The 25,834-nt window shown below is 38.4% G+C and overlaps 1 protein-coding gene across 2 annotated transcripts in view; it reads left to right on the top strand.

Moving 5' to 3' along the window:
* Positions 1–25,834, top strand: part of LOC121278412 (prolyl endopeptidase) — a 128,914-nt gene that overhangs the window by 86,997 nt on the left and 16,083 nt on the right. For both annotated transcript variants that reach the window (XM_041188806.1, XM_041188807.1), the window contains exons 11-12: positions 2,565–2,701; positions 19,948–20,042. In XM_041188806.1, the coding sequence (XP_041044740.1) occupies positions 2,565–2,701; positions 19,948–20,042 (232 nt within the window). The remainder of the gene's footprint in view (positions 1–2,564; positions 2,702–19,947; positions 20,043–25,834) is intronic.

The following is a 25,834-nucleotide window of genomic DNA, read 5'->3' on the forward strand; positions in this document are numbered from 1 at the left end:
GGAGGTGTGTGAATGAGGTTGTGACAGTGGATGTAAAAAAAAGAGGATAATTATAAGAGAGTGCTGCTCAAACCTGTACACCATGTTAGAGAGTGTTCCCTAGGGTTTGGTACCAGGGCCAAACCCGAGGGAACGTGCACTATGGACAAATTGTCCTCCCTGTTCTTTCAGGTGGATTGGGTTAAAACGATGGACCTGACTTGTATCCATTTTTCCCTGTATGAGCTAGTGAAATGTCAACATCACCGTGTTGTTACTTTCGCTCCTCTCATTACCTGCTGGTTGCTGAAGACATAAAAGATTAAAAGCATTTTGCACATTTTTTGATGCTTAAAGCTATTTTTCTATTTGGTGGATGTCTTTTTGCACATGTTATTTACTCTTAACATAAGACAAAATATTCATAATGGCTTAAATAATTCTTTGGATGAGGAATAGATGGAAAAAATGTATTTTATAGTTATGTAACTGAATTGATAGTTATGTAACTGAATTGATGTGAGTTCCAACATGACAGTATATTTGCAACTTCATTCCCATAAGCATGCACATAAACTAGCAACATGTTAAGCAGTTTTCTGCTTTTCCCTTGAATGGCTAAAGACCTTGACTAAATTTAAAAAGTTGTTGATTTATCCTTAACACTTTAGAGCAGAGAGAGTATATGTACTTGAATCATTTACGTAACTCTGGTCCCAAGGAATTCATTTGTTGCTATGGTTAGATTACTGCTCTAAGTGTTTCATTGTCTACTTGAAACGGTTCTGATAAATGTGGAACAGCAACACCCTTTTATGAAGAAGCTTTTTTGAAGGTTCTCTCAGTGATTCTAAAATTAGCCCTATCTGTGTAGTATTTCATTGCTTGCAGACATTCTTTCCTCTAGGGGCTGGTACTCATCAGCTTCTTTTAATCTTCAAAACTAGAGTCTGTTATCAGAGTACTGAAATAACTGGACAGCTACTGATCATTGCTAAGAGATGGTGTCAAATGAATTAACTGTTCCAATTTTTCTGTTTTATGTTTTGTGTTCTAATTTGGTTATCATTTTGTCATTTTATTCTGTTACTTTTTTGTTTGGTTGTATTCACAACTGAATAGGATGCTAGGTAAAATGATGACAGCGAGTAAATATGTTTTGTATCGAAACTGCTAACCACCAGCTTCCTTTCCTTGTCCCCAGTTTAGCCGATATTAACTGTTCCCTTTCCTCTGGCACTATTCCGCTCCCTTCAAATCTGCCATCATCACCCATCTCCTCAAAAAAACTACCCTTGACCACTCTGCCCTTGCAAACTACCATCCATCGCCAACCTCTATTCCTTCTCCAAAGTCCTGGAACATGCTGTCATCTTCCAAATCCATGCCTATCTTTCCTGGAACTCCATGTTTGAATCCCTCCAATCAGGTTTCTGCCCTTCCCACAGGACTGAAAAGGCCTTTATCCAAGTTACAAATTAAATTACATCCTGCTATCTGTGACCATGGTAAACTATTCTTTGCCCTGCTGCAACCTTTGTTATTGTTGATCACACCATCCTGCACCCACTCCTCTCCTCCATCACCCAGCTGGGTGGGACTGCACTCGCTTAGATCCATTCTCAGCTGCAATGAGAGAATCACCTCTTAAAGCTTCCCTTACTACTTCCACACCCTTACCTTTGGAGACCCTAGGTACCTATCCTTGGCCATGCTCCTATTTCTCTTGTACATGCTGTCAGACCTGCTAAGTATTTCCAACACTATCTTTTTTTATATATTATAAAATAAGAAATAGGAGCAGGAGTAGGCCTTTCAGCCTTTCAAGCCTGCTATACCATTCAGTAAGATCATGGATGATCATCTCCCTTATCTCCACCTTCTCACACTATCCCTATAACCTTTAATTCCCTTCAGCATCCAAAATTCTATCAATCATTGAATATACTTAATATACTCAATAGAGAATTCAAAGATTCACAACCTTTTGAAGAAATATTTCTCATCTCGGTTCTAAATGACTGAGCCCTAATGTGTGGCTGTGGCCCATAGTTCTAGACTTTCCAGCCAGGGGAAACATCCTTCTAGCATCTGCTCTGTCGAATCTCTTAAAAAAAATTATGTTTCAATGAGATCACCTCTCATTCTTGTGAACGCTAGGGAATATAGGCCTAATCCACTCGATCTCTCCTCATAGGCCAACCTCCTCATCCTAGCAACCAATTGAGTGAACCATTGTTGCACTTGCTTTAAGACAAGTGAAGTGCTTTAAGACTAAGAAAGTATACCGTTGTGTAAAGAGACTAAAACTGCACATTACTTCAAGTATGATCTCATCAAGGCACTGTACAATAGCAATAATTTGAGATATGTACAAATTAACAGGAAAGCAGAAGTAACATTGATATGTAACCCTCCAAAGCTGATACTTACCTAAGTGGTTCACAAAGGTAAAACACTATAGAAACTTTATAAAAGAATGTTGACTACTTATGTTGAGATTGGTAACTTGATTTTACATTTTAATGGCAAGCAGAATATAAAATACAATCCTATAATAATAGCATTATGACTTTTCTATGCAGCTCTTCTATCCAAGTAGAGATGGGACACAGATACCAATGTTTATTGTCCATAAGAAAGGAATCAAACTTGATAACTCTCATCCTGCTTTTCTTTATGGATATGGAGGCTTCAATATATCTCTCACACCAAGTTACAGGTATGTAGTAGACTTTGCCAGCACTTAGAAAAAGTCAGAGCTCCTGTAGAGTATGAGTCAGCGCATATGTGTTATATATTAATGATTTGGATGTGAACATGGGGGGCACGATTGGGAAATTTGTAGATGACCCAAAGATTGGCCGAGTAGTGGATAGTGTAGAGGATAGCCATAATCTCCAGAACTATATAGATGGGTTTGTGGAGTGGGCGGTAAAGTGGCAGATGGATTTTAACATAGAGAAGTGTGAGGTCATACATTTAGGGAGGCCAAACAGTTACAGGGATTACAAAATAAATGAGAGTATACTAAGAGGGGTAGATGAAGTGAGAGATCTTGGCGTACAAGTACACAGGTCCATGAAGGCAGCAGTTCAAGTAGACAAGGTTGTAAAGAAGGCATATGGAATGCTGTCCTTCATTAGCAGAGGTATAGATATAAAAGTAAGGATATAATGTTGGAATTGTATAAAACACTGATGAGGCCACAACTGGAGTATTGTGTGCAGTTCTGGTCACCACAATACAGGAAGGACGTAATAGCTCTATAGAGAGTGCAGAGGAGGATTTCAAGAATGTTGCCAGGGTTAGAAAAATGTAGCTATGAGGAGAGATTGGATAGGTTGGGGTTATTTTCCCCGGAACAAAGAAGGCTGAGAGGTGACTTGTTAGAGAGATACAAAATTATAAGGGAAATAGATAGAGTGGACAGGATAAAATAGTTTCCCTTGATGGAGAATTCTAGAACCAGGGGGCATAGATTCAAGATAAGTGGCAGAAGGTGTAGGGGGGACATGAGAAAGAACTTTTTTATGCAGAGGGTAGTGGGTGTCTGGAATTCGCTGCCCAAGTTGGTGGTAGAGGCAGAAACTTTAAACTCTTTTAAAAAGTTCCTGCATCTGCACCTAAAGTGCTGTAAGCTGCAGAGCTATGGGCCGGGTACAGGAAGGTGGGATTAGAAAGGACACCTGGGTGTCCTCGGGCTGGCATGGACAAGATGGGACGAATAGCCTCCTTCTGTGCTGTTACTTTTCTATGGTTCTATGTGTTGTGTTATCGCTGGATGGGTGGAATGGGGTTGTTTCCTTCAATCTGACATCACCTTGGCGGTGCAAAGTTGAGGTACACGGTTTGTCAGGACTATGGAGGGGGGAATTGAAGTTAGAATACTCGTCTCCAAAGGGGAAGAGATCCTCAAGTAAAAACTTCCATGAAAGCATGAAAGGATAATTCACTTATTGAATTTAATCATGTTATTGTGAACTTTAATTTTTGTTTAAAGAAATTTACATGAAATTTCGATTTCTAAGAGAAAGATAAAATGTGGACAAAGATTTCTTTTCCCATTAGGATTGGATTGATTTTTTTTCCCTTTTGATTGATAAGTTAATCGGACTGGTGCTACAGGGTTCATTGTTTTCAAAAGTCCTTCATAGTTTCTCATTAATAACTTGCCACATTATTACCTTATTTTTGAACTTCTTCTGATTTGCTGCTGTTTCACTTTGAGCCAACAAGCAAAGTTATAATGAAACATTGACTCTTTTCCTCATATAGAAGTTGACATTGTAAACTTTGACTCAAAAACTGTGACACAGGAAGTACATGCCAGATGCATGCAGCTCACCACCACTTCTCAAGGGCAATTAGGGATGGGCAATAAATGCTGGCCTAGCCAGCGACGTCCAGATCCCATAAATGAATAAAACAAAAAAATGCAAGACTTTAATATATTAGAGTGGATTATATTGTACACTATGCTATTATTAAGGAACAAAAGTTTATGAGGTACATTAAAAGAAACTTTTCTTGCTGAGGAATCCAGCACAAGGGAGCATAACCTTAAAATTAGAGCCAGGTAGTTCACGGGTGATGTCATCAAGAACTTGTTCATGCAAAGGGTAGTGGAAATCAGAACCTCTTTCTTGAGGGTAGGTCAATTGAAAATTTCAAAACCGAGATTGATGGGTTTTTATTAAGCCAAGGGTATTAAGGATTACAGAACCAAGGTTAGTAAATGAGCTGAGATACAGATCAGCCATGATCTAATTGAACGACAGTGGAACAGGTTTTGGAGGCTGTTTGGCCCATTCCCTGTCCCAGTCCTACCCAGCTGAATATGCTTGGCTCTCCTAAAGACCTATCCATTTGATTGTAATCCCCTGTCTTACCCCACATGTTTTTAACATTTTCCTTTTCAAATATTATTTTCAATTCTTCCCAATTTACTTCATTTTCTATTCCTTTTGCCTTCGGGCACTTAGCTTCCCCTTAGATGCATCTTTGCTATTCGCCTTAACTACTATCTTATTTATTGGCCCTTAGTTTTGGTCTCCATCCCACAAGTGGAAACATCATCGCTACATCTACCCTAACATCCCCACTAATAATAAAAACTTCTATTAGGTCACCTCTCAGTTTTCCCTTTTCTAGAATAAAGCGCACTTGCCTTATTTTACTATCTTGTTTTACTTTTCTCCTGCCTCCTTGCTAACTTCAAACTGTAGTACATGTGCATAAGGTTTCAGTCATTTGCAGGCAGTTTGGCATTGTCTAGTTATCTCTCAACTTCCAATGTAGTAGGTGTTGGGAATAAACAAGTATATTCCTAATTAAAGATGTGTAGTGGTACCACCAGTTATTCCAGCAGTTTGGAAAGCACTTTGTAGGTAGCTTAATGAGCTGTAAATAAATGTCTAAAGTAATGTCAAGCAGAAAGAAACTAATTAGATACACATATTTTGTGCATATAAATCACATTTATATGAGATCAGATTTACATCATTAATGCGTTGAGAGTGTAAGGATGCACACGATGATACTGGAGTAGCCTAACATCTGCATTTTTCAGGCACATCATTTAAAATTCTGCTGACTGTAATCTCATGGGCCTTAGTGTTATTCTACTTTGGATCATGATTGAAATGCCTGTCTTAGCTGGTGTAACAGCCATGTTGCCAGTCTAACGTGAACATATTTTAATTGATTTTGGGTTGCTGGTTGAGAGAGAGAGAGATATCACTCATTATCCTGATTATTGGCAGGTTGTAATTTTAAGAAGTTTAATAGGGTCCGAGCATCAGTAATTTATTGCATATTACAGTGACAGGCTTCTGCTATTAGTAACTTGATGAATAGTTTGAAAATACTACAAATGTTAGACATAGGTTATTTCCTTGACTTGCTTATTTGAAATGTAATCATGTTTGTATATTTAGCACCAAATGCACATTTACTTGTATTTCTTAATATTCTGTTCCAGGTTATTTAATTAATTTTTTTATTCATTCATTCATGGGATGGTGGGTGTTATTGGCTAGGCCAACATTTATTGCCCATCCCTAACTGCCTTTGAGAAGATGGTAGTGAACTGCCTTCTTGAACCGCTGCAGTCCATGTGATGTAGGTACATTCACAGTGCTGTTAGGGAGGGAGTCCCGAGATTTTGACCCAGCAGCAGTGAAGGAAAAGTGATATATTTCCAAGTCAGGATGGTGAATGGCTTGGAGGGGAACTTCCAGATGATGGTGTTCTCATGAGTCTACTGCCCTTCTAGATCGTGGGTTTGGAAGGCGCTGCCTTGGTGAGTTACTGCAGTGCACCGTGTAGATGGTATACACTGCTGCCACTGTACATCGGTGGTGAAAGGAGTGAATGTTTGTGGAAGGGGTGCCCAACAAGCGGAGTGCTGGGGCTGCACTCATCCAGGCAAGTGGAAAGTATTCCATCGTATTCCTGACTTGTGCCTTGTGGATGATGGACAGGTTTTGGAGAGTCAGGAGGTGAATTATTCGCCACAGCTTTCCTAGCCTCTGACCTGCTCTTGTAACCACCGTATTTATATGGCCAGTCCAGTTCAATTTCTGGTCGATGGTAACCCCCAGGCTCTTGACAGTGGGGGATTCAGCTATGGTATGCCATTGAATGTCAAGGGGTGATGGTTAGATTCTCTCTTGTTTGAGATGGTCATTGCCTGGCCCTTCTGTGGTGCAAATGTTACATGCCACTTGTCATGTAATATTGTCCAGGTCTTGCTGCATTTGGATATAGACTACTTCAGTATCTGAGAAGTCGCAAATGGCGAACATTGTGCAATCATTAGTGAACATCCGCACTTCTGACCTCATGATGGAAGGAAGGTCATTGATGAAGCAGCTGAAGATGGTTGGGCCTAGGACACTGCCTTGAGGAACTCCTGCAGTGATGTCCTGGAACTGAGATGATTGACCTCCAACTACCACAACCATCTTCCTTTGTGCTAGGTATGACTCTAACCAGCAGGGAGTTTTTCCCCCAATTCCCATTGACTCCACTTTTGCTAGGGCTCCTTGATGCCATACTCGGTCAGATACTGCCTTGATGTCAAGGGCAATCACTCTCACCTCATCTCTGTCCATGTTTGAATGAAGACTGCAATGAGGTCAGGTGCTGAATGGCCCTGGTAGAGCCCAAACTGAGTGTTAGTGAGCAGGTTCTTGCAAAGTAAGTGCCACTTGATAGCACTGTTGATGACCCCTCCATCATTTTACTGATGGTGGAGAGTAGACTGATGGGGCAGTAATTGGCCAGTTTGAATTTGTCCTGTCTTTTGTGTACAGGACATACCCGGGCAATTTTCCACATTGCCGAGTAGATGCCAGTGTTGTAGCAGTACTGGAGCAGGGGCGCGGCAAGTTCTGGAGCACAAGTCTTCAGTACTATTGCTGGAATAATGTCAGGGCTTATGGCCTTTACTGTATCTAGTGCCTTCAGCCATTTCTTGGTATCATGTGGAGTGAATTGATTTGGCTGAACACTGGCATCTGTGATGCTGGGGACCTCTGGAGGAGGTCAAGATGGATCATCCACTCGGCACTTCTGGCTGAAGGTTGTTGTGAATGCTTCAGCCTTATCTTTTGCACTGATGTGCTGGACTCCTCCATCATAGAAACATAGAAAGTAGGCGCAGGAGTAGACCATTCGGCCCTTCGAGCCTGCTCCGCCATTCATTATGATCATGGCTGATCATCCAACTCAGTAGCCTGCTCATGCTTTCTCCCCAAAACCTTTGATCCCTTTCACCCCAAGAGCTATATCTAACTCCTTCTTGAAAGCATACACTGTTTTGATGTCAACTACTTTCTGTAGTAACGAATTCCACACGCTCACCACTCTCTGGGTGAAGAAATTTCTCCTCATCTCAGTCCTAAATGGTCTACCCCATATCCTCAGACTGTGACCCCTGGTTCTGGACTCCCCCACCATCGGGAACATCCTTCCTGCATCTACCCTGTCTAGTCCTGTTAGAACTTTTTGTGTTTCTATGCGATCCCCCCTCATTCTTCTGAACTCCAGCGAATATAATCCTAATCGACTCAATCTCTCCTCATATGTCAGTCCTGCCATCGCAGGAGGATGAGGATATTTGTGGAGCCTCCTCCTCCAGTGAGTCGTTTGTTCAATTGTCATCCACCATTCACGACCGGATGTAGCAGGAATGCAGAGCTTAGCTCTGATCCTGTTGGTTGTGCGATCGCTTAGCTCTGCTTATCACTCGCTGCTTATGCTGTTTGGCATGCAAGTAATCCTGTGTTGTTGCTTCACCAGGTTGACGCCTCATTTTTAGGCATGCCTGGTGCTGCTCCTGGCAGTCCTCCTACACTCTTCATTGAACCAGGGCTGATCCCCTGGCTTGGTGGTAATGGTAGAGTGGGGGATATGCCAGGCCATGATGTTACAGATCGTCATTGAGTACAATTCTGCTGCTGCTGATGGCCCACAGCACCTCATGGATGTCTAATCTTGAGTTGGTAGATCTGTTCGAAGTCTATCCCATTTAGCAAGGTGGTATTGCCACACAACACGATGGAGGGTATCCTCATTGTGAAGATGGGACTTCGTCTCTACAAAGACTGTGCGGCAGTCATTTCTACTGATGCTGTCATAGACAGATGCATCTACGGCAGGCAGGTTGGTGAGGATGAGGTCAAGGATGTTTTTCCCTCTTGTTTCCCTCACCACCTGTTGCAGACCCAAGCTAGCAGCTATGTCCTTTAGGACTCTGCTAGCTTTGTCTATAGTGGTGCTACCCAGCCACTCTTGGTGATGGCCATGAGACTCTACCAACAGGTCTGACAGCATCTGTAGCGAGGGAAAAACAGACACTTCTAAATTATATGGACTCGAAACGAGAGAAACAGAATTGTCAGAACTGCTGAGTTTTTCCAGTCTTTTCTGTTTTTATTATGATAGAAGTTTATTTTGGCATGGCAATGGGAAGTTATGTTTGAAGAAAATGACAGCTAGGACAAAAGATTTGACTAATACTAAATAAATTGCAAATTATTAAAAGTAGACTGCAGTGCAATTGGAAATAGTCTTTGTTTCAATTTTTTAAAACTGAATCAGAAGCATAATTTGGAGTCGATGTTGTGGACTCCCAGGGCAACTCCCTCCCCACTGTATACCACTGTGCCACCACCTCTGCCCTGCCGGTGTGACAGTCAATTAAATCATTTCAGCCTGCTTCATGTTTTCCTACTTTTCCAAATATCCTGCATTTTCAAACAGCTTTGTATCATCTATAAATTCTATTTATAAGATTTTCATTAAAAGCATTTGGGAACATTATGATTGTTAGAGATCTTGGGACTAAACCCTTGTTGTAAATAATCAGTTAGCACTATTACTATAGATAACTTTCTTTTTCTTGTTACTTTGTAGGTTATTATCCCATATACTACGACTACATTTACATTAAGATTTTCCTTTAGCTATCAAATGCTTCCTGCAAGTCAAGTGAAAGTATGGATCATTCACCAATTCAGATTGCGTCCTCAAAAATTCCCAATGAATTTCTAGGCGCAACCTGGCTTTCAGTTGGGTCTCCTTTTGTAATCAATTGGAATGATTTTCTACTATAATTGCATATTAACAAACCTTTGATCCTCAAAATTATGCTTCTGATTCAGTTTTTAAAAATTGAAACAATGACTATTTCCAATCGCACTACAGTGCACTTTTAATGATTTGCAATTTATTTAGTATTAGTCAAATCTTTTGTCCTAGCTGTAATTTTCTTCGAACATAATTTCCCATTGCCAAGCCAAAATAAACTTCTATCATAATAAAAACAGAAAAGACCGGAAAAACTCAGCAGTTCTGACAATTCTGTTTCTCTTGTTTCAAGTCCATATAATTTAGAAGAGTCTGTTTTTCTGTCTCTACAGATGCTGTCAGACCTGCTGAGTTTTTCCAGCATTTTCTGTTTTTATTATGATAGAAGTTTATTTTGGCATGGCAATGGGAGATATTTTAAATTTCTATCACTTTGTTTTACATTTTTCCATAGGAAGAATCTGGGGGTGGAGGTGGGTGGAGGGCGAGTAACATCTAAATGTTGGTTTTGTTAAGCAAAGTATATTTTAAAAAGTGCACACTGATGTGATAGGTTGTTAAAATACTAATTTGTTAAGCTTTGATACTGTTTTCACAGAGGCTGTAAATAATCAATTTGTTAGCCTGTTCTAGCAATTGGCAAGCACCTTACACAGATTATTTTGGGAAGTCTCTGATCCCTTCTGGCTGTTCCTAGAAGGTAATTTTTAAAAAGTGGCCCAGAAAGTTGCGGTGGCAAGCTAAGAGCTTAACATTCTTGGAGGGTACATTGGCATAGGTTTTTCAGTCAGCAATGAAGGAATAATATTCATCACTCACTAAACTGACAGCTGCCCACAAGGATTTTGCAGCCTTTTGAGTGGAGATTAGCTCCAATCCAGTGAGGTGCCTTTTCAGGTAGCCTGTGGCACATGTGAGCAAGGCAAGAAACAGCAAGGCTCTTCAACCAATCAGATTGAAAATTTTCACTGGAACATGCAGAATCCAAGCCAGAAAGTATAAACCAGAAACTATAAATTAGATTTAATCATGTACAGAAAGCAAAATAAAAATTGGGAAAGAAAGATGCAGAAAAAATAAAAGAAAAAAATGAATGTTTAAAAAACTCTAACTTTTGAAAAAAAAATGAGGTTCCTCATTTATAAAATAAAATTTTCAGGCTTGGCAATGTTGTTTAGCAGCAATTTACCAATTATCACACCATTTAAAAAAAAGACTTACTTTTGAAAGCACCAGCCCTAACTTTTTCTGGCATGTTTGCTGGATAACTTATGGATAAGTATCCCAATTTATTACTAAGGCAAAATTTAGGCCAATATGTTTAAACTAATAACACAACCAACCACGAGGGCAGCATAGTGTGTCCAGTATTTTTGTAATGTAATATGAAGACAAGTACAGGTTTAAATTGAGTTTAATCATGTGTTAATCTGTATGTATACTTGCTGTAAATTAACAATTCATATTTTACCTCATCTTACCAAATGTTTTCTCAGTCCACCTTTGGGAAAATTGAGAAAGTACACACAAAAAAGATACAAATATTCAGTTCAGATTACAAAGGGATTTTATTGTTACATGCTGCAGGGCTGTGCTATGTGAAGTTAAATATTGGCATTATGGGCACATTCTAAGGATAAAATATTCAACTGCTTATGTGAGTAACTAATACTGCTGTACCTGAGTGCATATCTAAAGCAAGACAATAGGCTTGTAACATCTCCGTTGTCTATTTCTAAAAAAAATCCTGGAAGCGTTTTTAGTCACTGGTTGCTATGCCTTCTGCTGAAAAAGCAAATCTGCTTTTCAGAACCTCATAAAAAACATAAATCTAAAATAAATAAGCAATAAAGCTTAAAGTACCACCCTATATAAATGTTTGATGCACTATTTAAAAGACCTTAAATTTTTAATCAGGCAATTGCAACTAAGCAAACTATTAATTTCTGCAAGAAGTAAACAGACTGGTATTTGCATCAATGTTGTAATGTTTACTGAGGTTACCAGAAGGATTCACAGACCTCTACCTCTAATTCATTTCAAATTCACCATGAAAAAACATAAATCTAAAATAAACTTATAAAACAAATTCAGTACCCCAATTTGTTTAAAAGTATTTTACAGATGAATGTGATTGTTCCTTCAAATTATTATACAGAAACAAATGGTAGGTCCTATGAGATTAATTTCAGTCAGCCTAATGATGCTTCAAAAACTATATAAGGAACATAACTGAACATCCATTCAGTACCAGAAATATGAGGATTTCGACATTGGCCTTTTTTTGATTAGGTACAGTGGAAGTTATTCTTTTGAAAGAGGTGTTAATCATTGCTCTGAATATCAGTGGTTGATTTCAGTAACAGGTTCAAGTATTTTTTTAGCTAACTTTCTAATTGTTATATTTAAAATTTCTTTCTCAGACCCATAGTTGAAAATGAATAACATTCTTAAGTGGGAAATGAGAAATGCTACATTTTACATCTAACACCACAGAGACTAGGCACAATTACTAAAATGCACTGCATGATAAATTGCCATTACAAGGGGGTGAAGAGAGGTTATAATTTGTCCTTGAGCTTTTGATTGGTTGACTTCCAGATAGTTGGTTGCGAGAGGCAATGTCACCAATAGCTTGTGAAAAGCAAAACCCTGGAGAGTAATCACCTTTTTATAACTCGGCCATGTGACTAAGCAGACTATCTAAGAAATTAGCATACATGAGTGCTATATAAACTAATAAACACAGAACACACATAAATATGTTCCTCTGGTTTAAATTTTGTGAATAATGTTTCTATTCCAATATCTGATGAGCATAGTTAGTCATTCTTGAGTGTAAATCACGAGAAATCATATGAAAGGATACATTGACCTTGATTGTAACTTGAGGTGATCTGAAAGGCAACCTCCCCCTGAAGCTTAGCTGTACAATACCATAACGAAATAAAAGCTCTGGCGCTGTGACTTTGAATACAATCAATTTTTGAATAGTTATTGATATTTGATCAAACAAAGGTATAGAAGAAATTGAGGGAGAAAGTTTTCTGTTCACCATAATGTTTTCCTTTTAACCCCGTTATTTCAGCTTGTAAACTGGAGTTTCTGCTCTCTGTATAATCTGTGTATAGTACTCTCAAATTAATTATGTAAGTAGACTAACAGTCCTTCACAGTTTTAGAGAATATAAAGAAGGATGGAAGATAAAGAGAGAACATTTTTTTAAAATATAGTAAAGTAAGAGAGCATAGAAAATTGCCCTACAGAGGTATGAAGCACAGGATCTAATTAGAGAGAATAAAGTTTTGAGGGAGATATTACATCAATGGTGGAAGTGAGAATGTAGAGGAAGATGTAGAAAAATTGTTAGAAATAGCTGTGAAAAAAGGATGGTTTCTGAAAACAACAGCAGAACTAGAGATGAATAAGTTACTGAACACCCTGAGACACACCCTAAGCTCTTTTGGAAATTAGAGAGGCAATGGCAGAAACTCTGATCACAATTTTTCAGTCCCCCTTAGAGGATCGGGAGGCTCTGTTACGATCCCCGTAAAAAGGAATTTCCTATAAAAAGGAATTTCCCAGCAACTGACAGAACCAAAGCACAAAATTTTGCTTTTCAAGACTTTTACTGAAACAAACTAAACCGACCTTAATTAACAAGCAACTAATGCACCAAACCAAAGGTACTTTCACATTAACTAACTTACACAACTGGGTTATGTCTTTTATACAATGCCTCACTTCTGGCAGATATGTAGCATTCCAGGAACTGGCCCACAATCACTCCCAACTCTTCAGCAGAGGTTCACTTCTCCTCACAATGCCAGGTCAAAACTTCCAGTGCCCTTTGACAATCATTGCACTCCCTGTTCAAGTTTTCCAGATCCAGTTATCACTAGCAAAGCACACTTTAACGACTCCCTGTTCCTTAAATCTTCAAGAGCCCCTTTTGCTCCCTTTTTTAAAACAGAAACCAAACTTCTCAAGCATCCTGCTTGCTTGTTAACAGTTCTTCCCCGCTTTCCCACAGCAGTAGTCCTTTGTTTCTGTGCCTCAAACAGCAACTGTCCTTTTTCTGAGATAGTATGGAAAAGTGTTAAAACTGTCACTTTACACTTCATTGTGTTTCTATTTGAGTTTCTCTCCCCATGGCAAACTGATCACAGGGGCATGTATCTGAGCCGAGGTGTGTATTTGGAATTCTACTTTGAGTTAAAGATACCTTTCAAAACATAGCTATCTTGTAAAGTTCAGCATTCATGACACTTTTGTGCAGAATTGAACCAGTTAACTATAGATCACATAGCCTAATAATACAGCTGTAATATCCCCTGGAGTTTAGAAGAATGAGAGGTGACCTCATTGAAACATATAAGATTTTGAAGGGGCTTGATAGGGTGGACACTGAGCGATGGTTTCTGCTGCTTGGGGAATCTAAAAGACAGGGGCACGGTCTCAGGAATAGGAGATGATCATTTAGGACTGAGATGAGGAGAAATTACTTCACTCAATGGGTTATGTATCTTTGGAATTCTCTACCACAGAGGGTTGTGGATGCTCCATTGTTGAATACATTTAAGGCTGGGATAAGCAGATTTTTGGGATCTCAGGAAATCAAGGGATATGGGTAGAAGGCAGGAAAGTGTTGAATCCCAAGATCAGCATGATCATACTGAATGGCGGAGCAGGTTCAACAGGCCGTTTGATCTATTCCTGCTCCTAGTTCTTGTGTTCTTATGTTCTAATATTAAGTCTGAATAAACGCTTAGAGTCCATGCTTCTAAATCAAACTACTAAGCATTTAGTTCTGCATAGGATAACCAATGACACCAGTTGGGCTTGTTGAAGGCAAGTCATGTTTATCAATGCTGTGCTGTTCAAATTAATTCTAGCACATGATCTGCACCAATTGTATTCATGGTAAGCATGCTATATGCTACTGCTAAATTTGTTTTAAAACAATAAATTCTTAAGACCTGTCTTGGTCTGCATATTATATTCTTACTACTTTGTTAACACTACTGGTGCATTTTTAGGGCTCCACTAGATATTAATCTTGTGTTCAGCATCTAAAGCCTCTCCTATGCAAACTATCTACTTACAAGCCAAAGTCTGATTTTAACCATATAATACAATATAATGTAATACTGCCCAGGGATTGAACTAAAATTATCACTATAATTAGATGAGTGGAATTAGCCCTCTTGTGTTCTCCTAGGTATGCTATAAACTGCTGGTCAGCTTTGCTAAAATGAAAAGCTACACTGGAGTAGAAAGCCAAGGTGATTTATTTACAGTACTTATACAGAACTTGCACTTTCACAAGCACAAAAATGCATTAAATGTCCCTTGATATGTTAAGCGATAGCAAACCTGTACTAGTGTCCATCATGCAAACTTATAGATAAAGTTTAATTTATTTTTGCACATATCTGCATAGCAATCCATATGGAAGTAGACAGAAAGAATGGAATAGGTGCCTTAGGCTTTGGTGAGATTTACCTTCCTTCCCCTTTGAAGCAGAAACTGGATCAAAGGAAGTCAAATATATAGTTTTATTTCACTGTAAAAAGCTATCAATGTCCTGTAGGATTTGAAAAAATCTTGCCTGCTATCTGAATGTACACAGCATAATATTTCAGCAGCCTCACAGAGTAGACACAAATCACTTCACTGTTCATTCCATGTTATTTTGCCTCAACTCCTCATCTCAACAAAGCAAGGTAATAAAATGACAATCAAGATATTAGCATGTGAAGGGCAGTTTGTTTCACTCCATTCTATGCAGAGTTATATGTGGATTATCTCCCAAACAAAACAATCTCAATTCTATAAAGCCTATTTTAAACCCATTAAGAACAGAGAACAAAATATACCATGTATATAATGGTCCCAATCTTGACTGGGGAAGATTTTGAGAGTTGCTGTGTGAAATTGGTTTTGGTCAGTCACACGCTGCAGTTTTAATGTTACAGCATGCACCTTTTTTCCCAGCAGGTATCTTGTCTGGAATCCAACCTGATTGACGGTTTGGGTGCCCTGTCAGGTGGCTGTTTTCAACTGCAATTGGGCTCAGGGTATCTGATGGTGAACAAGGAAGCAGGTCAGCTTAGGAGGTCAGGGGAAGCACTCATACTCCTCCTGGCCCATGTACCTCCCACCTCTTCCACAAAGCAATCCTTGCCTCCCTTGAGCTGGGTTAAACATATTTAAATAAACAGCCGCTTCTTGTTTGTTGCCTGTGCGCACCCCACCCTCACTAATCCCAAATCTGTTAAAACTGGAAATGGGCAGGTTGGAAGTGGCTTGAGGTTGGGTTTGAGATAATTTCATTTCACACTCCACCCAATCCAAGCCTGCCAGTTCTTAGCGGTTAAAGTTCCCCCCAATTTATTTTTCACTGTTCATTCACACTTCTTAGAAGCTTTTAGTGGAGCATCAATTATCATGCCCAAATCCATTCTCTTTTTCACCTTTGGTGATGGATATCCTAGGATAACAAATAGCGTTAGCATTATGGAAAAAGAACTGGCTTGAAGAAGAACTTGTATGTTTATAAGCACCTTTTACACCCTCAGATCTTCCAAATAACTTAACAGCATTTTGAAATGTAGTCACTGTTAATGCTGGGAAAACATGTAATCAGTGTGCAAATTGATTTGTAAAAGCATTAGGAAAATGCCATAAGCAGTAATTTTTTTATTCATTCATGGGATGTGGGCAATGCTGTCTAGTCCCACTTTTATTGTTCATCTCCAATTGTCCTTGAGAAGGTGGTGGTGAGCTGCCTTCTTGAACCGCTGCAGTCCATGTGGTGCTGGTACACCCACAGCGCTGTTAGGGAGGGAGTTCCAGGATTTTGACCCAGTGACAGTGAAGGAACGGCGATATATTTCCAAGTCAGGATGGTGTATGGCTTGGAGGGAAATGTCCAGCTGGTGGTGTTCCATTGCATCTGCTGCCCTTGTCCTTTGAGGTGGTAGATGTCATGGGTTTGGAAGCTGCTGTCTAAAGCACCTTGGTGAATTCCTGCAGTGCATCTTGTAGATGGTACACACTGCTGCTACTGTGTGTCGTCGGTGGAGGGAGCAAATGTTTGTGCCAATCAAATGGGCTGCTTTGTCCTGAATGGTGTTGAACTACTTGAGTGTTGTGGAATCTGCACTCATCCAGGCAAGTGGAGAGTATTCCACCACATTCCTGACTTGTGCCTTGTGGATGGTGGACAGTCTTTGGGGAGTCAGGTGGTGAGTTACTCACCACGGGATTCCTAGCCTCTTGTAGTCACAGTATTTATGTGGCTAGTCCAGTTCAGTTTCTGGTCAGTGGTAATCACAGGATGTTGAGAATGGGGTATTCAAATCTGTTTTTGATCATGTTGGTTAGGAGGCGAATGTTGTCCAGGACACAAGGAGAATCCTCTGTTCCTCAAAATTGCATTATGGCACCTTTTATATCCATCTGAATAGGCTGGCAGTGTCTCAGTTTAAAGCCCTGCCAATGAACAGCACCTTTCACAATACAGCAGTATTGCACTGAAAGTGTTCTTCATTCAAGTGCTGTATTGGGGCTTGAACCAATAATTTTCTGACTCACGTGAAAGTGTGGGCATATAAATTAATGAAAAATGAAGGCATTGACACTATAATTAAAGCTAGGCATAAACATTTTCTTGTAACATTTCTGACAGTAACTCAGACTTTAACATTTTAAAGTCATTCGCTTTGGCTTTTTTAATGTTATTCAAAAGAAAATTCAGCACTGTATATTCTATATGTTAGACAGGTTTGATCTCTTATTAGCACTGGCATATCTAATGTTAGATAATCATTGAATGTGAATTCTCCTTTATGAGCTATTAATACGAAACATAGATTTCTCAGGAATATATTCATTGAACATCTTTGTACATGAAGTTAGTATAAACATTGACTTTAGTCTTCAAAGATATGAGGTAGTTTGAAGATTCTATGACCTTTTGAGAAAAGTATTAAAAGTTTCATGTGACATTTCCATCAGTGATATTCTCCAGCTGTCCATTATCTCTCTAGGGAGTATCACCAAAAGATTGCATAGTATTCCTTTATGTAGGTCTTCCATATCATCTTACCGTCCGAACGTCCAGATGCTAGTGAAATGCCAATGCATTTTGATTAACCGGCTTCCTTTGATATGCATGCAATAATTGATTTTTAATTTGTTTATTAAAATAATGCAAATTTAATATTTTTCTGTTTAAAAGAAAATGTAATTTAATGATGGCTTATGATTCCAGTTAAAGTATAGAAAGTTGTCAAGAATTTTTTTGTAAATTTTCTCCTCTTTTGAAATGTTTTGGGATATTCCACATGGCTGACAGCATTTCAGTACTTTGCTCATTTTTCACAAGATACGTACAGCTGAGCAAGGCCATTCATTCATTTGTTAACTCATCCATTTAGAAGATGGATCATGCTTTTCCTCCCATTGCATCATCTAACTGTATCTTGAGTGAATTTACTACCTGGCCCAGAAGATCATTCCAAGTGTTGATCATTCTGTGTGAAGAAATTCTTCCTGGAATCTAACCTAAATTACCCTTTCACCAATTGTTACACATTTCCCTCCCAACCTTATTCCAGTGTCTTGGCATACCTAGAGGTAGTGCTCGAAATTGGCCTTATTTCTGTTGTTTAATATTTTGTATATGTGCAAAGGTCGTCTTTCAGTTGCTACCTTTTAAGTCTGAAAGTGTCCAAGTTTCTCCAATTTCTCCTCAACTCAATCCCTTTGATGTCAGGTGCTCGGGTAATGTGTGATCATGGAGAGTGCTGGCAGATTCTGTAGCCATGGAAAGTATCAGTGACTTGTCCAATCCTGTACTTACACAAAATCCACTAGAATGCTGCCAATCTTTTTATGTTTTCATTTCTCGAACCTGGGTGTTGTTTTCATTTCTTGTGCTGCGGCATTTTCCCCCATCTGAAATCAGATAACAATATGGAAGCAAGAATCAAATGTGGAACCTTCCAATCTGCATGATGTCACTCACAATATAGACTCTCATATTTATGAAAAATGGACAATACTTTAAAAGCAAAATGGAGAATGGGCACTCTGCTTTTGAAACAAAATGGAGTTGAGAGGTTCTGTCAATATATGTGGAACTACACAAGGCCCTGGAAGCTAGCCTGCCTGTCTGGATAAGACATTAAAATGCAAGCGACCTTTCGGGACATTTCATTGAGCAAGCATTAAAATATAGTAAATCTTTACTGTGGATTAATGCCTGCCATTATCCAAATAGTTCCAAAAACTCATTCACAGTGGACTTGCGGACTTGTTGGCTTTGGAATGGAATTCCAAAGAATGGGTGAGAGAAGAACCTTAACACAAGGAGAATGTAAATAGGTGAAACCTGGAGCACCACTGTGTCAATGTTCAAGCCATCAGAGTCTATTTGTGAGGACAATGGAAAGCAGATACTATAGTCACATGACAGAAACCAGGTTTCTGATAAAGGACCCTTAAGATACATTTTTGAGAGCTCATACCAAAAAAGGAACAGGACCCTGCCTAAAATCCATCATGAGGCAGAGAATTTGGACTGGCCTTTATCTTCCTATTTGAGGAACCAAACCAGGTATTTGCTGCAGGGGTTCAGCTGCACCTCGACTGGAGTGAGGCATAGAAACCTGCTACTGAAAGCAGTAAGCCACTGAGAATCCATCTTCATAAATCTCCAATCTCTATTTCTTTAGTGGACCAAGAAGTGCATCACAGACCTGCAACACTTCAAGTCCCCATCTCGAAGGAAGCAAGCGTGACAGGTCTTAAATGTCCAAAAATTCACCGTGTTTGCTACCTCATTTGTAATCTCCTTTTCTTGTGGGGGTGTGTGTAGGTGCTGTTGTGAATACATTTTTGGGTTATGAATAATAAACATTTATCCTTTTTAAAACCCTATGAGAAAACCTGTCATTTGTCTGTTCTCGAGAGTTACAGCACTTGAGGTTAAAACAATTTTAAAATAACCTTCCTTCAGTCGAGAGGTGGAAAGGGGGGACCATCCTCCTATCTCTTGCCCTATCTGTAACAATGCATTGTGTCGCAACCAGCTTCACCTACACCACCAGCAGAGAATCTGGTTGGACAGTTCCTTTTGTGACTTTCTGTTTGGCACAGCCAGTAACTTCAGTGGAGGGTTTAATGGTTTGAGTCATATTTCCTTTTACTGGTTTTCTTTTTCAATATATTTATCAAGATGTCAGTACCTGGAAATGAAATTAAAATGTTGTTGAATGACATTTTTGTTTATGTAATTGTCAATTCTCAAAACAATGTAGCAAATGATGATAGAATTTAAGATGTTCTTTTCAACATTTACAGTGTTTCAAGGCTTATTTTTGTGAGACATCTGGGTGGTGTTTTGGCTGTTGCTAACATCAGAGGAGGAGGAGAATATGGAGAGAGCTGGCACAAAGGTAAGGCAGTCAGCATATGTCTAGGTATGGTGCACAAACTGTTCACATTTCAAATGCATTTTCTTTTTTTCTTGCATATTTGACTGATCTTTAATTCTTGTTTTTCATTATGCAGCCAACTTAATCCTTTATCATGTATGCAACAGATGCAGTATATGGAATACATACTAGGAAATATTGGACTGTGATTTTGAATAATATTAACGTGCCCTGCAGTTGGCATAAATCCAATTTGCTCCATCATGTCTCTTAGTGGAGACATATCCCAATTTATCTTCTTTTGATAAGCAATTCTGAATCTATCTAAACAATGTATCACTTTGTCCAATATCCTTAATCTTCTGAGTCTGAAAGAACTGTATTAAGCACCTTTTAAGGACCCAAGCAAGCTCCAAGATTACCTTTTCCACAAGCTTAGTTGCCATCTCAAAGAGTTTCAGTAGATTTGTAAGGCAAACCTATTACTTCTAAAACCATGCTGGGATTCCTATAGTCTTTTTAAATTTTTTATCTTTGACACCCCTTAAAATGCTCATAACCATTTTACCTCTCTGGATTTTAGTCTAATAGTATTCTAGTTCCTGGATTTGTAGCTTTTGAATATTGGAACTGCATTTACTGTCCTTAGGTATTTATAGAGGTGTGCAAAAATATCAATGAAGTAATTGCTGTCAACAGTATTTCTGTTTGGATTGCTTATTTGTTAGTTGACTTGTTTCCCTTTTTGAATTTGTGATGTTTTTTCATATTGATTATGCCAGCTATATTTGATCCTATTAGATATTTCTGCAAGCATTTATAAATAATTTTTAAAATATAGTAGTTAGCATTGGTGATTAGTACACCATTCTCTATTGATACTAGCTAGATGTTTTTCATACGTGGAAAAGTTTCTTTTCAAAGCTTATTTTGTTTAATTATATAACAGTACCAATTCAGAATTGTATGAAAACAAACCCCATCTTTTTTCAAAGACCAGAGCTGTAGGTTCAATGCAGTTCACAAAAATGACGGTTTGTCAAATTGAACGCGAGGAACTCTAAAGTAATGGCAGCAAGAGACTTCACTGTTCTGTTCTATCTTTTATTTTGCCTATTTTTTTTACAGTTTTCACAAAAAAACATAGTTTCCACTGCAAAATCTGGCCTATTGTCTGTGTTTGCTGTCATTACTACTCTGAAACGGACAGCAGCTTCTGGAGTTGACACACGCACAGAGTAACGTGAAAGCCAGAAGTTGCTGTCAATGATTCTACATTTCTCCAGAGGGTGTGCTGTTGAGGAACTACCCTGCCAGCAGAATGGAATCAATTAGAAATCATTGAATTGATGAGAATTTTCACTGTTATGCTATTAGTTTCAAATCTTAAATAATTGGATTGAACTTATTTATGTGTAACTATGTAGTCATGCAGTTATGCTTCATTTTATTTTAATTTATTTATGCCAGTGCCTAGTTTTCTACTCATCTTGACTATTTTACAATAGTGGCTTTTCTACATTGCAATAATGACTACATTTTAAAAGTACTCAATTGGCTGTAAATACCTTGGATAGGATATCTTGAGATTGTGAAAGATGCAATATAAATGCAAGTTTTTCTTCCTAATGCAATTCTACATGTAAGGGATTCCTGTGATCTTGTAATATTTCTGATACATTACATTCCCATTTATTGTGCAGTGCTGTAATGGAAAATCAATTTTTGTGGTATACTTAAATGTTCTAATTGCTATGCACTTTCCTTTTACTAAGCACCATGAAATCATTGAACAGTTCAATTAAAGGGCTTCTTATCCTCAAATGTACCACATATTAGCAAGAGTGTGGTATTTTCTGAGCAAATAGATAATAGTATTCCTTGGCCAATATTAACCGACTGTCTAAATTAGTATTGTTTTTCTCAAAATTCATAACGTTCGAGTTGCTTAAGACTTCAAACCTTCCAGATCATGATGCAATCATTCAGACAGCTGAGCTTTGTTTGACCTTTGAAGTTAAGAAATAGCTTAAAGAGGTGCTGTCTTAGAATTAGGAAATTACCATTAAGCCCAATAAACCAGTTCATTTTTCAAAAAGCCCTTCCACTCAAATTCAGACCATATACTTCAATCCCTTCCTTTCCCATAAACCTTGAACCTGTTCACAACTCATTGGATGAAAAATGTGTTCCTGATTTCCCTTTTCCTTATTTTAATGGGTGTTTCTTGTTCTTTGTATCCTTCACCATTGTAAATACTTTGCATGGATCATTTTGCCAATTCCTTTCACAATCTTGAAAAATGCAGTTGGAAACTTTGAAGTCACTTTTTCAGAAAACCCAGCTCTCACATTCCTTTTTTTCCAGGCCAATCTTTGTTGCTTACTTTTAGACCCTCACACCAGTAGTTTTCCTCCTTTGATCATTTGGCTGTAATTATCTTGGCTGGGATATCTTGAAATTGTGAAAGGTGCAATTTAAATAAGATTATTTTATCTCTTTTTACTGCTGTAATAAACATTATATTGTTATCATGCACTTACCCATTATAATCTTTATGTCCCATTCCTGACCAGTATGCTGTTCCACTTGTCACACATTTCTGCATTTGAGACCAGGTTGGCACCTTGGGTCCAGCAGGAACCTGGCTGCTGCATGATATTTGATAAGCACCAGCATCTGGGATTCAGATGGTACTGATTACTGCACTCGGTAGGGCAGAGACTGGGCTACTTCTGTGTTAAATCAGGAAGAGAGTAGCAGCAAAAAAGAAGCAGATCAAAGCAGAAGTCAAGAAGTGGGAAAATCTGGAAAAGCCATGTCAAATGATAAGGAGGGCTGGGAGGGCCTTGTCATGTCCTGAAACCAGAATTAACATAAGTTACATAGCAACATGCGTGCAGCTTGGAAACAATTGGAGGTTTAAACAAGTAACTCTGGAACAGAGTTGAACTGAAGTCCCTGAATCTGGAGAGTGAGCCAGACCTGTTATCAAAGTTGGTAAAAAAAAAAAAGTCCTTAAATATAATACACAGGTTTAGTGCAGTCTTTTTTAAAAGGAAAAGAAATATGTAGTTTTTAATGTGTTTTATTTTTTTAATTGGTGATTAGAAAGAAACACAGCACTTGGGACAACTTCAGGTGAAAAAATCAACATAACTGATTTTTATGTAGCGCTTGTAACTTTAAAAAATAGATTCAAGTCAAAAATATAGATGTTAAGCCAAAGGAGGAGGTATTGGGAGAGAACAAATGTCTGGTTGAAGAAGTGGGTTTTGAGGAAAAGTCAAGTTTAAGAAGGGAAATGCAGAGGGGCAGCTTAAGTGGCTGAAGACAGGATTGACAGAAAGAAAGACCTGCATTTATATAGCACTTCTCATGACCTCGTGATGTCCGCAAACACTTTACGGCCACTGAAGTAGTTTTGTAATGTAGGAAACCTGATAGCCAACCTGCTCATAGCAGTGTCCCACTAAAACCACAGTTTGATAATTACTAGATAATCTGTTTTAATGGTTACTTAATGAGAGAGAAATGTTGGCCAGGATGCCAGGGATAATTCCCTGTTTCATCTTTGAAGTACTGTCATGCACCTGAGAGAGTAGATAGCTGAATGTCTCATCTTTTAGTGCAGCATTGGAGTATTCCCTAAACTTTGTGATTAAGTCTCTGGAATGAGGCTTGAATCCAAAATCTTCTGACTCAGGTGAAAATGCTATTGTGTCACAGCTGGCAATGGTGGAATGAATGGTCATGGGGCAGAGTCAGAGCAACAGAGAGTTTGGAGGGAGATTTTGTAGTACTGAAAGAGGTTACAGAGAAAGAAGAAGCTATGAGGATGAAAATTCCAAATTTTGTAGGTCAGCAAGAACAGATGCAATTGGTGAAATATGGACAGCAGCATTTTGAGGAAGGTTTATTGAGGTTGAAAGATGGAATGTTAGCTATGGGAGCATTGGAATAGTTGAGTTTGGAGGTAAAAAGACATTAATACAGATTTCAGCAGCAAATAGGTTGAGGTAGAGTCAGAGATGGACAATATTATGGAGGTGCAAGTAAATTGTGATGGAACCAAAATGGGGTTGGTAGCTTCACTTTGTGTTTAATAGGATGCAGAGGTTGCTAACTGTCTTTCAGCTTGTGACAGTTCTTATCCATGCTATAATATGAGTCATTTGTGCTGTTACTTTGGGTGCATAATCATGATATGGTACTAAGATACAATGCTGGATTATCCTGTAGTGCAATAATATTGATGTACATTTACTGCCAGGTTACTGCTGACAAAGTAATGTGGTAATTATAGCTACTGAGCATTGTCCCTTAATTAAACACAACTCTAACAAAATAAAGTGAGCAAAACATTAATTAAAGCATGTAAATGGGGGCTAGATCTCGTTTGAATAAGCAGCCCAAGTATTGCATGTTTTTGTTTTTAGAAATGATAAAATATGTCATCAAATGTCAAATTAGAAGTAGGATTCAAACCTGTGCATGTTTCAAATTATATCTTTCAGTTAAGCATAATTCAGACATGAAACATTTCATTGTAGGGTTTTATGCTTCATTAAGATGTAGCAGAATCACACTAATTTAGAGTGTTTTTTAAAATAAAATTCCAATTCGAATTTTATGAGATGACACATTTGAGTTGAAGTTGTAACACTTGGAGTAATTTTATTGGTTTTTGCACATCAGGCAACATTTTGAACAAATTGGCAGCCGGCAAGACGCCTTCTACACGCATGTACTAAAGGCCAAGAGGCCAAAAAGGTGATAAAGCATTATGTCTACCAAAACATTCAGCTGTTACAAACAGCTTTTCCAACAACTGCATTATGTTGGTTAAAGATCAAAGAATTGGAATGATGTTTGTCAAACTGCACAGTGGTAAACAATCATAACCTTCAGTGTGGGATCATTGGGATAATTACTTTTCTCGGTATATGTATGTAAATTACTTGGACTTATGTCCTCTATACCCACTATCAAAATCTGCATACAAATTAGAGGTATGGTTATTGTGAAGAACTTCCTAAGTGAGTTCAGCAGAAGAAGAACAGGTTATAGACTGGATAAATAAGTATTGGATACGGTTTAATGCAGGGAAATGTGAAATGGTGTATTTTGGAGAGGAACAAAAGGGAATGAAATGTACCCGAATAAAAGGGGGGAAAAATTTACATTTATGTATGGGCAAGTTCATAGTAGAGTACGTAGAAATGTAGAAATAAATCATATACATACTTCTGGAATAGTGTTAAAATTGCTAAATTTGAAGCTGAAAGCGACCTCGCTGTCGTAATACACTCCAAGCTCAACATATCTAACCAATGTAAAGCCAATAGAATGTTGAACTACTTAATAAAAACAGTAAAATATGGCAGAGAAAGTAATGTACAAAGCTCTGGTCAGACCACACCTTGAACATTTTGTCCAGTTTTAGCCGCTGAGCTACTCAGATGCTGGAGGCAGTGCAGTGAAGAACTGAGAAGTTGATCCCAAATGTCAGCGGTATTAGGCATGAGGAAAGACTGTGGAAACTCGTGCTCATAGAAAGGAGGATTATGAAATGGAATTTTACAGAAGTATATAAATCAATTAATTTAAAATATTAGTTTAAGCATAATCGCGATAGTATGGCATGGGGGACATCGGTTGAAACTGGTAAACAGTAAATTTAGGACCAATAACAGGAGATTCTTCACAAAGTGACCAATGTAGGAAACAGAATTCCAGGTAGAGCAGTGTTGCATGCATTTCTGATTAGCAAATAAAAATTTAATAATAGACACAATTATTGTGCATGTAAT

Source organism: Carcharodon carcharias, chromosome 5 (genome assembly GCF_017639515.1).
Source record: "Carcharodon carcharias isolate sCarCar2 chromosome 5, sCarCar2.pri, whole genome shotgun sequence".
Lineage (NCBI taxonomy): Eukaryota > Metazoa > Chordata > Chondrichthyes > Lamniformes > Lamnidae > Carcharodon > Carcharodon carcharias.